Source organism: Empidonax traillii, unplaced genomic scaffold, assembly GCF_003031625.1.
Source record: "Empidonax traillii isolate 1590-97213 ecotype Southwest subspecies unplaced genomic scaffold, ASM303162v1 scaffold1095:size333308, whole genome shotgun sequence".
Taxonomy (NCBI): Eukaryota; Metazoa; Chordata; class Aves; order Passeriformes; family Tyrannidae; genus Empidonax; species Empidonax traillii.
This window is the reverse complement of record NW_020956288.1, coordinates 312675-328832: the sequence shown is the minus strand read 5'-3', so window position 1 is coordinate 328832 and position 16158 is coordinate 312675. Positions and strand designations below refer to the sequence as shown.

General features: G+C 33.9%; 1 protein-coding gene across 1 annotated transcript; it reads left to right on the top strand.

The window, feature by feature from the left end:
- Nucleotides 1-889: 889 nt before the first annotated feature.
- LOC114068580 (tenascin-like) lies at nt 890-14069 on the top strand (the record flags this gene model as incomplete). The annotated part of the gene is made up of 12 exons (XM_027904814.1): nt 890-1027; nt 1645-1780; nt 2843-3097; nt 4120-4337; nt 7688-7874; nt 8009-8293; nt 8677-8961; nt 9579-9848; nt 10974-11234; nt 12734-12864; nt 12994-13123; nt 13960-14069. Coding segments are annotated over 12 exons (2406 nt in total), but the record flags the coding sequence as incomplete, so codon positions are not given.
- Nucleotides 14070-16158: the final 2089 nt, after the last annotated feature.

The window sequence follows — 16158 nt, the reverse complement described above, 5'->3', positions numbered from 1 at the left end:
AACAACCCCAGCTGTCTCAGCCTTTCCTCATAGGACTCCAGTCCTTTCACCAGCCTTGTTGCCCTTCTTTGAACTCACTTCAGCACTTCAACACCCTTCCTGAACTGAGGGGCCCAGAACTGGACACAGCACTCCAGGTGTGGCCTCACCAGCGCTGAGTACAGGGGAAGGATCACTTCCCTGCTCCTGCTGGCCACACTGTTCTTGATGCAGGCCAGGATGCCATTGGCCTTCTTGGCCACCTGGGCACACTGTTGGCTCATGTTCCGCCTGCTGTCAATCAGTATCCCCCTGTCCTTTGCTGTCTGGCCACTCTCCAGTCACTCTGCCTGTAGAGCTGCATGGGGTTGTTGTGGTCAAAAAAACAGAATGAATTTTGTGCTGCTGTGGATAAATTGGATTGTTAGGGAGGTGTGTGTTTAATAAATTATTTCTTCATGTCTTGAATATTGTTTTTTCTTTTTCTAAGATATTTGAAATTATGAAAGTGATTCCACTAAAGTCTTTAATGCATAATGGAAGAATAGGACTGAGACTTCCAGCTCCTGACTGTCTGCTAACTGTGATTACAACATGTTCACTGCAAGTGACATCTCTGACCTTGTTTCTAAAATGATGACAGATTTCTGTCGTGTTTGGGTCAACTGACATGGTTTGGCCATCTCTGGAGAGAGAAAGAAAACTAGAACCTGTACCTGCAGAACTTGTAAAAAATTATGAAGCCTTTTATGTCACACAGTAGGGCTGGTAATACTGGTCCATATAAAAACTGTTGCTAGCTGACAAACTATGGTTAAAATCAGTTAAAACTGACAGAATTAATTATTTAGTTAGAGGTATATTTTCTGCATTTTCTGCTAAGCTGCATTCCTGTATGTTTCTGTTACAGGGTTTCGAGTGTCTAGACTGTGACCAAGGGAAAAAGCCTGCTAGAGCAGTTTTGATTGAGTGGACTGAACTGCCAAAAGGAGAGGATCCAGACTACTATATTGTGACGTGCCAGCAAACAGATGCTTTCAGTCAAAAAGTAAATTTCATCAGTCTAAGAACTGAGTAGTTCCATATATTTTTAAACTGTAAATAAGAGTAAAACTAGTAGCCCTGTGGGCCTGATTGATTCTTTTTTTTTTTTTTTAATTCAAAATAGCGAGTAAAGAGAAAGTTTCAAAAATTGTTACTGAATTTTGTAATTATTGTAATTTATGTGCATTGTTACAGAGTTGTCCTTAAACCAGCGGAACTTAAAAGACTCTCAAGTATTCTGTTGAATAAGGATAGGCAGGCATATGTTCAAAATTAAGGATATGCAAGATCTTCAAGGAGAAGAACTCTTTGAATGAGGAGTCTAACTTCTCCAGGACAGACACAGACACTACGCCTACCTCTCTGTGGGAGGGTGTTGTTCTTATTTTGAGTACAGGATGTTCTGGAACATAAAGAAAATAAAGGGATTTCAATATGAAGGTGTTTGTTAATAGTGTCATTTCTAAAAGGTTTTACTTTAAATGTTGGGTATTTTGCAGTTTAACTGAAGCCTCAAGTTTGATGTTCTGCAATATCAGCTACCCTTTTAAAACTCTGTAGATAATTTATGAATTTTATTTTTGTTACTTCCACTATATTCAGAAATTCTTTTACTTGCAGATTGTAAGAAACATTTCTAAAGTTGAACAAGAGCCTGTCAGTACTACAGTTCTGCTTGAGGAAAATAAGAAGTATGATATAACAATAGAATCCCTAAAAAGTGGCCGAATCTTAAGTGTAAAATCATTTAAGACACGTAAGTAGAGTAGCAAAAAAATATATTGGTATCTTTATAGTTAGTTTAATACAGAAGATTAGAGAATCAGGAGTCTAGCAATTAGTCACGTATCTAGAAACTTGACATTGATGTATATTTTCAGCCACGAGGTGTAGTAGGAATAATTTCATATAACTTGTTTGTTTAGTGTAACAATTCTGAAATATGGGACTGATGTAAAAGTTCATGAGATTTTTAAATATCACAGGTTTTGCTGTACTACAGTAATACAAGGAGAAGAGATTTATAAAAGAAGACCATGGAGAAAGTTACTTAAAGCCTGGCAATTTCATATCAACATAGAGTTGTGATTGTTTTTCTTTTATAACTTAAAAAAAAATAAATATTTTTGTTTCTACTTCATGACATTCCCACTTCAGAAAGAATTAATTAGTAGCTTGAAGGTCTTAGCCTTGTAACTCACTGGAATAGATTTTTCGTATAGGAATTTGTGAGTCTGGTCACTGAGCTTATAAAAATGTCCTCTACAGATGTAAATCTGTTTAGGATCATAAGTCCCATCAATTACTAAAATGAAAGGGCTTTCTAATCTTAATTTTGTTAATTACAATAGTTTATAGCATTACCTTTTTACACATTACAAGATCACACTAGCTTTGGAATACAGACTAGATTATGAATACAAACAACATAATTGGGAAAAATATATGGTTGAAAACATTGCAGCAGCTGTTGAATGCTAAAAGTACACTCAGAAGCTGCAGAAAATCGTTCACACATGCTACTAATGGGTTACTGCACTGGACATCTATTACTTAACTGCTATTCTATCAAAGTATGTACTTTTACAGCCAAACACTCCTTAAACTGTGCACTTTCATTTCTTGTTGCTTCAGACATAAGTTAAGGTACCATGACAATAAATTAAACCATGACATTCCTAAATGACACTACCTTTCTTTCCCTACTGTGTGTATCCCTCATCATTTCTCAAAAGAAAAAAATTAAAATGTTGATGGAACACTGAGTTAATTATTCCTTTGTGGTAAAGACACTGTTTATTATTTCTTGTTGTACTAGGTGGAATTTCTGAAAAGTACATAAAAACATTTGTGACAACCACTACAGTGTCTTTTAATTGGAGTATGGTGACCAAAGAATTTTCAGTTTCTGTTTCACTGAATGATACTTCTGAGATCATAAAAAGACCCAGTGGATTCTTTGTATGGAGAAATTTGACACCTGCCACCTTATATACATTTAAGTTTATATTTGAACAATTACATCTTGAATTTGTGAAAGTGTCTCAGTCACTGGATGTTCAAGCTGAAACAGGTATATATTTGAGTTTCTTGAAGTCACAGTGGATACAAGTTATTTTCTAGATAAGTTAAGAGTAAATTGTAAAATCCTATATTCCATTTTACAGCTTATAGTAGATGCGGATTGTTTTAGTTCTGGAATGTGGAAAGAAATTGAATGTTACTGAAATAGAAAAGTTATTTCTACTTATTATTTCTTAGTATTTTTAGTACGAATATTTCAGATTTTTATGTGCAAATATTTTAAGCTAACTATATTTTTGCAATCTAAAATAGAGTCAAGGCAATGTTGAAGTTAAAAATTATAATTATTTGAGTGTATGTATTGAATTTGCTATATAATTTCAGTGAAAAGGCAATGAAAATCCTGAACTTGATAAGCATTTGGAACACTTTCAAAATGAAGGTTTTGTACTGCTGAATGGCTTTGTACTACAAAGCTGTGCTGCTTTGTAAGAAGTGCTATAAAAGAGGCAGGATTCTGAGGATGTTATGGTTTAGTTATGTAACTTCATTCCTTTAAATGTGCCACTCTGATAATGCAACTTAAAATCTTTAAAGTTAGAAAAAGAAAGAATAATATACACTCAAAGTCAAGGGAATAATTATTTTCCTAAACTCAGGAAGCTATTAAAAGCAAGTTATTTGTAACTTAAGTTTTAATGTTTAAAAAAATGAACCGTCAGAAACTAAACCTAAAGAATGGTTGGGTTTTTTTTTTTTTTGTTGGTGGTTTTTTTTTTTTTTTTTTTGAGTAGGATTGAAAATTAGTGGATATCTTTTTTCCTTTATTTAATTTCCCCCTTCACTGGCTTGTAGCTGATACTCTTCTAATTCAGTCAGCCAGATTTTTTAAGACACTCAGGATTTTGAAGGACTGTTGACTCATAATTACTGAATATTTGGGGAGTTGAAATCATGAATTAATTAAAGGCTATTGTCATCAAAATGTCTGTGTAATTATAAGAAATCTTACACTGTACCACTGATATGAATGATACAGAATCTCTCTAAAATCCTGTCCTTCACCTGTAGGCAGCTGTTCCCGAGGGTGGGTGGCATTCCAAAGCAGCTGCTATCGAATGGGTAAGGAGAGCAAGCCATGGAAAGCAGCACAACAAATCTGTGGAACGTCTTCACAAGAGGCACATCTTCTTGACATTGGGAGTGAAGAAGAATATGGTTTTATGTTGTCATATCTCCAGAAAATTAGTCGAATAATCATGATATGGACAGGTCTTAATGACTTAAGGGTCAGTCTATTTTATCTTCTTTGCTATAACACATATGGAAGCAAAAACATTTTGGTATTAGATCCCGATTGTTTGGAATAAATATTCCTAAATGGTACATTGGTTATTTGTTTATGTAGTTATTAGTAATGAGAAGAGCAATCATTATTTCTTCCTATTTAGAAATACTGAAAATCTTCAGAAGGCTTTAGCTGTGAAAAAACCCCCATCGTTTATACATAACCTGTTTAACTTTTCTCTGTTTTCGTGTATGTCTGTATTTCCCTGGGATATTGTTTTGCCTGTAGGTGGTGCTCTATTACCAGATTTTAAATCTTAGTCTACACATGGCGTACTATGTGTAGTTACGAAGTCCGCGGTTGGCTTTCTCAGTTTTGATGCAGGTCTGAAATGTTGAGTGTTAAGCCTAGGGAAGTCTACTCAGTATAGATGCTGGCTAGGCCAGTGGAGAAAGGAATCGGAGCAAGGTGTTTCTTGTGAAAGGTTTCCTGTTCCCCATATTTGAGATATGAAGGTTCTCAGTGTTGCACCTGCTGTTACATCATGATTCGCCATAGTGTGGTGTGTCTGATTTGGGAACAACTACAGACACAAATAAAAATACTGGCAAAGTGCTTAGAAAGATGGAGGCATTTGCCAGAAACATGGGATCCAGTCTTCTGTGATTTGGTTTAAGGAAAACTTCTTTTGTGTTAAGTATCAGAAGGTTGGGAGAAAGCCACTTTTTCTCAGTTTAAAAAATCTGCTCTTTGAAATTTAATTTTAATATTGTTTTGATCAAATTATTTTCAAAGAAATACTGTGAAAAAAGTAAAAGCAAAGCAAACTTTATGTGTAAGAGCAGGAGTGGTGTCATACCCCTTCAAAGATGGAAAAAATATTTTTTGCTGGCTGGGGCTACAAAAACAAGTCAGAGTGGGATAACATGGAGACTGAAGAAACACAGAGAAGCACTCTAACCATCCTGGTTAGTGAAGCACTATTAATATGTGCATTTTATATATAATATTATTTTGTATATGCATTTTATATATAATATTATTTTGTATATGAGACTGTAGAGTCACTTCTCAAATGGCTGTAATTTTTATACCATAGTGATATTCATCGTAACCAGCTTGGTATTTTAGAAATATAGGTGTTTGTAAGTGGCTACCAGAAATAGATGTCCCATGGAGCATAATACTTTGATGTGTTGGAAAGAGTACTAGAAATTTGGGGGCTTTTAACTCTGATTACAGAGAAAAGAGTTAATTGCCAGTTTGGAATTTGACTGTTACTCAACTGTTTAGTCACTGCATGCATTTTTGTGTCTGTGGGAGTCAGTCAGTTAAATGAACTAGATGAGTGCCATATCTTAAGAGTAGCAAGGGATAATAATAAAATGCTTGCTTTCCAAACACTTCTTTCCTAATTATTTTTTTCTTAATTAGTGTGTTCAAGTACTGGATGAACACCTTTCATTCTGAAGTGTCATTGTTTTCATTTGTTCTCATTTTATGAGAACTCTAAATTGTACTTGCATCAAATTGTACTTACCTCAGGAGCTCAAAATCATGGGACATACACTAGGAGTTGCAGGATTTGTTTAAAATCTGAGATAAAAAATATGGATTAAATTATTTTTGCTTTCTCATTCATATTTGGAACACTAGGGAGTTAAATTTCTGTTTTCAAGTGTTTTTCTCTCTCAGTTCCCATGGGACTTGAAATATTTAATGAGAAGAAATTGAGACTATAACCTGCTCAGAAGATTTCAGCAGCCTTAAGAAGACTGCCAAGCACTGTGACATTGATAAAAATTAGTGACACTGTGAGCAACATCAGTTCTGTAGTATTTGAATTCTCACAGTGTCTCCTTCTTTAACCCTACTTTGATCTGTATCTGAATTAAAACCTTTCCTGATGAGGCTGAACATTCTTGTGAAAAGCAGCAGAGGCCCTGGAGATGTAGGTCAGTGCCCCAGACAAGGATGAATGAAATTCTTTGTTGGTACCCTCATGCCCATCCTGACATGCTGTGCAGTTCTTCAGAGCTAAGAAGTGGTAAAGGTAGACAAAGATTGTTCACTGAGGTTTCTCTTACAAACTTTGCTGCAGAAGTTTGCATCATAGTAGTATCTTGTGATTTCCTGTGCTTGTTGTTAACTCTGGTGACCAAGAAGACCAGTATAAAAAAACCTGCTCTATATAGCATTTCTGAAATGGCAGACTATACCCACAAGTCCTCCTGAAAGTCAAGTTGAATTGTTTCATACCATTGAAAATCTTCTTTGCTCTCCTGGGAAAATGAATTATATAACAATATTTTATTTGATATTTTTTCAATACAACAAATTAATTGAAAAAATAGTCTCAGTCTCAACAAACATGATTTTTTAATTGTTTTCTCAGAGCAGTGGAAAAAATATTCTTTTTTCTCCTCCCCTTCCCCACTTCTTAACATCTTTAATAAAAGAGTAAACAACAGAAGCCTTAACATGATGGTGGCACCTCAACTTTTCTCTATTACATTACTTAAAGAGTTTACTTAGGCTGTAGGACCATGGACTTGCTATGCCTGAAAGCACTTTATGGAAGTTTACTGCCTGAGAGTGCCTGAATGCCATGCAGAAATGTGCTGGGTTTTCTATAAATCCCCTGTAGATGTCAGTACATGTTAGTGCAGTGTAGACTGAAACCTGTCTCCCATTAGAGGGATCTGGGTTGCAATGCTGTAAGCATATTCTACAAGTATCTTTCCTCCAAAATATCATGTTGCCCCAGTCTAATATTTGTAGAGCTCTGCTGGAATAACTGAAAGTAACTCAAAGGTAAGAAACTTGGAGGGAGGTGTAAGTGTGTCCTAAATGTTGAGCAACCAGCAAACAGGAGAAAGGGGAAAGATAGCATTTTCTCATCTGGTTGTGAATCTAGCCATGTTTGTTTTTTTTTTTTTTTTTCTTCAGCTAAATATTTTTGCTTTCAGACTGGATTTATTATTATTTTTCACTATTTTGGTTTTTTTTCAAAGTGAATGATATTTTTAGACAATTACCCATACAGGATTATTAAATTATTTCATTAGTAGTGATTTTTAAAGGCTTATTTGTAATGATGAAACATACTTATGTGGCTTATATTACGTTATTTTATTATCTTGTTATCTTTTGTAATAGGAGAGATAGAAATTTAAACTGAAACATTTACTTTATTCCAAATATTCCTATATAATTAATTTGTATAAATGAAGTACACAAGTTTTGCACGTTTAGGAAATATACTTGCAATGAGGGAAGCCTTAATAATTCATCAATAGAATCTAAAAATACATGTTTTCCTATTTTCTTTTTTTTTTTTTTTCAATCCAGGAAGAAGGTCAGCTCTTGTGGACAGATGGATCTCCTTATCTTCTTAAAGCTGGTATCTCAGCTTTGTCAATGATACCAGAAAACCAAACCGATTGCTATGCCCTTCAGAGAGATCCTACTGGTCCAGATTATTTCTTCACAGGATTTTTCTGCTATGTACAGCTGCCATATATTTGTGAATATGAATGTAACTATATTTTTCAATCTTCTGCATTTATTTTAAAAACCTTACCCTGATTGCATTTATATTTGAAGAAACAAATACAAAAAGGAAAAGGTTGTAGTGATTTTTTTTTTTTAACTTTTGATCTTCTTTTTCAGTACCTTTGGTACCAGAAAACATCACATTTAGTGTGCATGATGTCAAGACAACTGAAGCTGTATTTATGTGGAGTGATATGGGCATGTGGCTCAAGTCAGGTTTTGCACTTATAATCAAGTACTATTTTGATCAGTGGAAACCATACATTCTGAACTTACCTGCAAATGCAACTCAAGCAAAAGTTGGGCACTTGTCTCCTGGCCTTCACTATAGTTTTTTATTAGCAGCAAGGAACTCAGAAGGAGCACAATCTATCTTAAGTCCAATTCTGAAGGTAGAAACAAGTAAGTAACAAAAATAAATAGCAATAATAACCAAATAATCATACATTTTTTTAAATATTTTTCTTTAATTAAACAATTTCCTGTGTTGATATTTTGTCTGAGAATATAAATAAATCTGAACATGAATTCTGATCCAGTATTTACTAGTTTGCAGAGTGGATTCTAAAAATTTCATTTAGCTTTGTGCTAAAATCCTTTGTTGGAGAAACCTACCAGAAACCTACCGGTTGGTAGAGATGAAAATGCCTTTGCACCTAAAGGCGGTCAAGTGGAGATATCCTTAAGAAAAAAAACTACTTTGTGGACACAATTTTAGGTGCAAGTATTCTTCGTGTTCCTGGGGAATATTTTTATCCTGTTTCTGTTCCTATCTTATTCAATAGGGCCGTTGCACTCCCAAAAGTTAGAGGCTACATATGTTTCATCTGCAGAAATACATTTAAAATGGAGTCCTCCACAACATTCATCCAGTGCTTCTTTTCATTACTACCTTGTCAACGTGTTGGATACTGAAACCAACATCTGGGAACAGTTACCAATTGAAAAAAGCAAGACTTCAATAGTCATACGAAATATAAAACCTTATCATCAGTATCAGGTATATTTGCAGAATGTAGGAGAGAAAGGAACTCTCAGCTGCCATGAAAAACCTATATTAATCACAACAGGTGAGGTATCCATTTCTTGTTTTATTTTGCTAGACAGAGTTTAAATTGAAAATGCAAGGCATTAAGGTATTTTTAAGGCCTATGGCAGATTGTGGTTGTTAGGATATACTTCAGAACCTTCCAAAATTTGGAATATACGTATACCATTATTTATTTATTCATTTACCTACTTATAGCATATTAGTATGAGATAAAGAAGTGACATTCTGCTTGAGAAATACTGATTTATAGTTTGTGTCTTTAATTTTAGCAAAGTAGAAGCATTACTATGATTTCTCAAATTTTTTTTTTAGGTTAAAACAGATTAATTAATTTTTTCTAATAATAGATACTGCGTCTCAGACTGTGTCATCTTTTTACTCTGTATGTGTCCAGTGGAATGGAATATGCTTTCAAAATAAGTCTCTATTTGTTATGAGAAAACAGAAAGCAAAATCTGCCTGTAACACTTAGTTGCATGCAAACTATTTTAAGAAATAAGTAAATGAATCAGTAGTTCTAAAATCCCGACGTTTTAGAAGAAAAAAATAAACCAAGAGACATCATTGGGAAGTGATTGTAGATTGATTGTAAGTTTGATATATGGCTTTATACTGACGTCTTTTTCTTTGATCAAGCTGTCAGTCCACCGACAGCTGTTTATATTCACCCAGAGGACGTACAAGAAGAGAGTGTAATCCTTCACTGGAAGCTGCCACAAGAGTGTCAGGAATCCTACATTCAAGTGAAACCTAATGCAGACATAGGTGAAACAAAAAAGTTTATATTAAGCAATATAGAAGAATTTAAGATTGATCTCCTAATTCCTGGAATGGCTTATGAAATAGCAGCGGCAAGTGTGAATAATGGAACTCTGAGTGAACTGAAGACCATTCAATGCACTTTAAGTAAGATACTGTTTATGGTGGAAACTACAGACTATAATACATGTATTGGTCTAACTGTTGTTGATACTTCTAACAGATTTTTTAGATAAAGTCAATTTGCTAAATAGCCAGGGATCAAAACTAAAATATAAAATGTACAGATCCAACCTTTTGAAAGGAAGATACAGCCTTGGAAAACACACTGATAGTAGTGACAACTGCAATGAGGACCACAGCTGGAAATCTTGTTCAATTGGCAGAAGAAACTGGGTGAATCATTGGTTTGCATTGAAATGGGAAAATACTGTAATAGTTGAAACAACTGATTTATCTTTGGAGATACTTTAGTTGTTCTGTGAACTGTGAGAAAGAAATTGCCCTGCCATTAGTGAGAGAGTACTAGGAAAGGAGTAGAAAGAGTTAGAAGTAGTAGGAGGTGAAAAGTAAAAGCTTTACACTGTTTATCAAAGGATCTTCCCCATCCATAGGGAAGGGTTTGTTGAAGGGTCTTAGTTTACCAAAATGTTGAAATGCTTTTGGTTCAGTTTAAATTTTTTGCATATGTGAAAAGAATGGGCAAGGTTCACTTATACAAGTGGTATTTAAAGGCTGCAGCTATCAGGTTATAGATACCTAAAATGCTGCATTATAAGTTTTTTTTTTTCTAAATGATTACAGTATTTTGGAGGGTAGCAGTCTGAGTCTTTTTTCATAATTTTTTATATAGGATTAGGTTTAATACCTTATTCCTGACACAGATGACAAAATTCTAGATGGGATATTTCACAGCTGTCAGAGCCAACTGTAAGGGAAGAAAACTGAACACTTCAAGGTTGTATCCATCAAATGTATCTCATTCTCCATGGTCATCTCCCTGTCCTCATTTACATTTCTGTGTATTTTTCCAGCTATCCTGCTTACCTTCCTAGTGCAGTTGTGGTTGAAAAGGTAATTCTAGTAATAAACACTTAAAAGATCAGGTTGTTCTTTGTTTCTAAGCAATGATTTTTTACTGTGATAGCTATTAGTTTGCACTGGGCAAGCATATTTCTCAGGGCAGTTGCTTTAGATTCATTATGTGGTTTTCATTTAATTTATTTTCAACTGATTTAACATGTGGCAATTTTTTTTCTTCTTTTTTTTTAGAGCCCAAACCTGTTCAAATTGTAGTTCCTTATGGGCATTATAGCAATGCAGTGGTACTATTTGTTCGCATGCCTGATATTGGAGTATTTGATGGTGTTTATGTAACAAGTAAAGAAGGACCTAATGCAACATTCACTTTTAAAAGTGATGGTAAAATAACAATTGAAAACCTTACTGCAGGAACAGAATATGATTTCTGTGTCTCCACAAAAAGTGGAAAAATGTTGAGCTCCTGTTACCATGTATATGGTGTAAAAACATGTAAGTATTTTAAGTCCTTATAAAATTGAACCATATAAAATCCCAATTTTTGAACCTTTTTGACTTTATTTTTATTTCAATGCAGTAGAAATGACATGCTATTCAAAAATCATCTTGATATATCTGTAAGCAATTTGTAGTTGTACTAACACTAGCTGATTTTTAAACAAGACTATAACAATACCTTATAATTTCTAAACTTGCTAAATTGTGTTTTTTATATTGTCTGTAAAATATCTAGCAAGTATTTCAGGAATTGAGGCTGTATTAAATTGTTGTCCGTATGGGAAACAATACATATTTTGACTGCTTACTTTAAACAAGTAGATGAGTATCAAAGGAGTTATTTCTGTGTCTTGAAATTATGAAGCTCATTCTTCCTGGTGCATCTTTCAGCAAATAATAAAAACTTTGAGATTCTCCAAGATAATAAGTTCAATAACAAAGACATTAAAAAAATTCTAGCAAGGGTTTTAAAAATGAAATTTTAGTAGGAGCTTAATAACTGTTGAAAAATACCTGCTGAAATTCTGGTTTGACTTTCCTATTTTTTATTATCTTTATACTTCCATAAGTTTTTCTTTTCCCATTGTATCATTTTCTTTTGAAATTCTTTTCTGCTCTGTTTCTGTCACAGTAGAAATTTTATGCAAGGAAAAATTAAGATAAGATAGAAAGAATTAAGGAAGAAAGAGGAGGAGAATGAGGGCAAGACAGAAAAAAATCTTTCCCAGATTGTGAAAGACTAGAAAGCTGATTTTTCTTCAATATATCATCCTTCAAGATGGCATCAATCCTTGAAAAATCAGCTTTCAAGGATTTTCACAATAAAAACTTCATGTTTGATCAACCTTATGGAAACATTTTCTAGATTTAGTGGCAAACTGCCTTAAAAAACCCAGTTTTTGTCTGTCTCTTCTGGGGCCCCAAAAACTTGGAAGAAAGAGATGTCCTAACCCTCACATGTACACAGTTTTTCTTGGAAAAAGGGTAAGTTTTGGTATATTCCAGACAGAAATAGCTGTGATAGGGATGAAACAGATGTAAAGAAGAATTGATACTCCTCTGTAATGTGATCTAAGTTGTACCTAACAAGACTATAGGGTTAAAATGTATTTGTCTAGCCTGATATACCCAGTTTTGCCGAGCTGTTTGACAAAATTTTAGTACATTATGGCCATTATGGTGGTGGTATTGGAGGGATCAACTTAATTCTGGAGAACTTTCCCACCTTGGAATGCCAGCTCTATCCTTGGAGAAATGCATGTTCAGCCTCTTGTAATTTTAAGATAAAGAAGCAAGTAATTTTCCTATATCTTTTTCCTTTCTCCATTATTCCTTTCTCAGTCTCTACATGCCTGAGATCAGATTTTACCCTCCTATTTGTTTGAATCTCTTACTGGTTATCTTCACTTTTATGTCTCCACAGGAGATAAAAGAAGTGCTAGATTGAACAAAGTCTTGGATTGAACTGTAATGTGTTTTATGTTCTTCTGTAGGTCTGGCAGCTCCGCTCAATGTACGAGAAGGTGACGTTACTGACACTTCAATACAGATCACTTGGGATCGGGCTGATGGAGATTTTGAGCAATATGAAGTGACATGTACAAATTGTGCAAGTGCTTTCAGGGTATATTTTTTAGAACATCACTTGTGTATAAGCAATGCAGTTATTTGTCAGTCTTTAAAGTAGTTACCATTTACATAAGTTAAGAAAATTTTGCGAACAGTTCTGTAAAAGCTGTATTTCTATTTCTAGGTCCAGAAGGTTAAGCAAGAAACAGCAGTGTTTTCCAACCTTAGTCCTGGTAAGCTGTACAATTTTGCAATTCGAACAGAGAAGGAAGGTTTCAGAGATAGTCTTTTTGTGACAAAGGAAATAGACACAGGTGAGACAACAATGTTGTGAAATTCAGTATTTGTTTTACTCCTGTCTTGCTTTCTTCCTGCATTTTCTTTTTGTCTCAGAGAAAAGCAACTCAACTGTCTTTGTAATTTTCTTCTAATTCACTTACATTGTTATTTTTCTTATTCTTTGACTGCAAGTGACCCTTAAGGATCTGAATATGGTTCCTTTGTACGATGAACTACCAATGTTGACTTCACATTGACTCAACCATCTGTACAGTCCAGTTAACTGATACTTACACACAGTCTAGCTGCCGGCACTATATATAACAAACTTTTTTCTTAGACTTCTCTTTAATGCTTTGTTTTCACTTCAGTGCTGAGTTTGGCCACAATTAAATGTTCAGAGCTAAATTAGTTTTATGTTGTTTTCTCACTGGCCTCCCTGTAGATCACAAGTAAATTTGGGCTTTTCTACATTTAGGACATTTGATTCTCAGCAGTGTAGTTCTCCTCTCTATTTTAATACTTCTAGCTGCTTGAACCCAAGAATATGGCTTCTCAGGCTATTAGATCTGGCATGTTATGTTTTCCTCTAAGCTATTATGGAAGAATAAAGCATTGTAGATGTTATTGAAAAGGTTCAGCATATGTGATTGAAGATATGTACTGTGCTGCATTTAAGGTACCACTGAGGATACAGGAATGTAAAATGTGATGCAAAATCATTTCTGAGAGGACAAGTCATGGAGAGGCAATTATGTAGCAAATAAATGATAATTCTTTGACATTTCTTTTTCAAGAACTAAGGACTTGAAGCTAGAAGAGAGAAAGTAGAAAACAAGCAAATGTAAATGTTTGTTTACTAAATTTGTAGATAAATTGCAGAACTTCTGGACAAAAGATGCTTTGTGTGATGATTATGATCATATGTTCAAGTGGAGACCAAAGACATGCATAAAGGAAAAATCTGCTGAGGTTTACTAAACTAAAAAAAAAAATCACCTTTGGCTCATGAAGTTCTTGGGCTGAAAAATGCAGTTTAGAAGATTAAGAAGGGGATTATCACTCTATGCAGTTCTTTCTTTTCTAGAGACATATGCTTTTGATCACTGTTGAATAAGAAATACTGTGCGAGTCATGACTTTGGTCTCTGTCTGATACGCTACCACTTATACTGACTTTTCTGTTCTTGTAGTAGTCTGTATGTCCTTGAGATAAGGAGGGTTATGTGGAGTTTTCTTTGCATTCTGGTGATGAGAGGCCTGTCATAAAGAAATGTGTTCATGTTTTTTTGAATCAATGCATTTTGTTGTATTTTCACACAGTACCAAGTGCAGTTAAATACCTGAACTACAGCAGAGACTCTGAGTCAATAACTGTCACCTGGCCACCAGCCCAAAATATATTTGATGGATATGTTCTTTCAATTAATAGTAAGGACTTCAGTGAGAAGAAAACGTTACCTTCTAGTATAAGGTATGATGATTACATTTAAAAAATAACTGACATAACTCAAAGCAACTGTTTCATTATATATTTAAAATAAGTAGCCTGTGCTGTTATTTATATGTTATATATACTTGATGATTCAGTTGACATACAGTTCTATATCATGTACTTTAAGAACTGCGTTTTTTGACAAATTGCAGGTCTCATGTAATGTGCTTGTGCAAAGAAGAGCAAACAAAATACTACACTGGATTGAGCACTAGTAGAACCTGTGTGCCATTCTGGGTGTTTAATTTAATACTTCAGAACTTTCTAGCACTTGAACTTGCTGTGAACCATAGTGCAATGCAGCCTATTTAAGATTTCATAATACTAAAATATTTTTTGAGTGACAACATATAAACATGTATATACACATATGTAAATAATATCTATAAAACTATAAAGAATAAACATATGGAGAGATGTGCATTTTTAGAATCCTAAAGAACACAATGTCTTCTTTTCATCTTCCTAGAATGTACAAATTTGAGCATCTCCTACCAGGCACTGATTTCTTAATCAATATTGTGACAACCAATGGACTAAAAAGAAGTCACCCGACCATCCTCAAGATTAACACCTGTAGGTTCAGTTTATTAATGACTTTTCACAGTTTCAAATAACTAAGCTTGTTGCATTTTAAGGTATTGTCTAAGAAAAGCTATTCCTTATTAATCAATACATCTTAATAATGTCTGGATTAATGCATGTAAGTCTTTCTTTTCAATATAAACATCTCTGAAAGCTACTAAGCATATAAAAGCTTTTAGAACACAAACAATTTTCTTCTCTATTTAATGGGATTCTGCCAACAACTGAATTAACAGTAGTATTAGGATGTTAAACTTTTCTATAAAAATGTATAATTTTTTATTTTATTTCTGATTCTATTGCTAATATGTCAAAACAAATTTTCATTTATTTGAAGGTCTTCTTAAGTGCAAAATGAAATCTGTTACTACATGGAACTATAAAATAATGAATTACAGCAGTGTATTCTGTAAATGCCAATTTCCTTAAAATTAATATAGATTATTTTAAATTTAAATTTTGCATCGTCAGATCCTGGTCCACCATCAGATTTGCAGGTATTTGGACAAGAAGAAAATACAGTCTATTTTTCTTGGAAACTACCAAGGGGAGGATTTAATATGTTTCAGGTGAGATAAGGGTGGGAAGAAACCAATGCATTTTTTTTTTTTTTTATGATTTCTCAATGAAATTATCATTCTGTAGGTACTGCAAACCCAGCAATAAACACTTGCCTGTATAACCCATGGAAGTATGGGAGAGAATACTGCTATGGAGAAAGGCCAGCTAAATACTTACTTCCTATTGCATAACAATTTAAAAAAAGAATATTCTAAAATTATGCTTTTCATAGCTTTCAAAAATTGATTTTTCAGCTAGTGTGCAATAAAAAAGATTACAGATCAAGGTTTGAGTGCAACTACAATATAATCTTCTCTCCTTAGCTTTCCAAATTTGTAACACCGATTCATTTAATTACAGTAAAAGATAAAAAATACATTCCATATAGAAGAATCTAAATGCTTTGTTTAGAAAGTTACAGAATAAAACT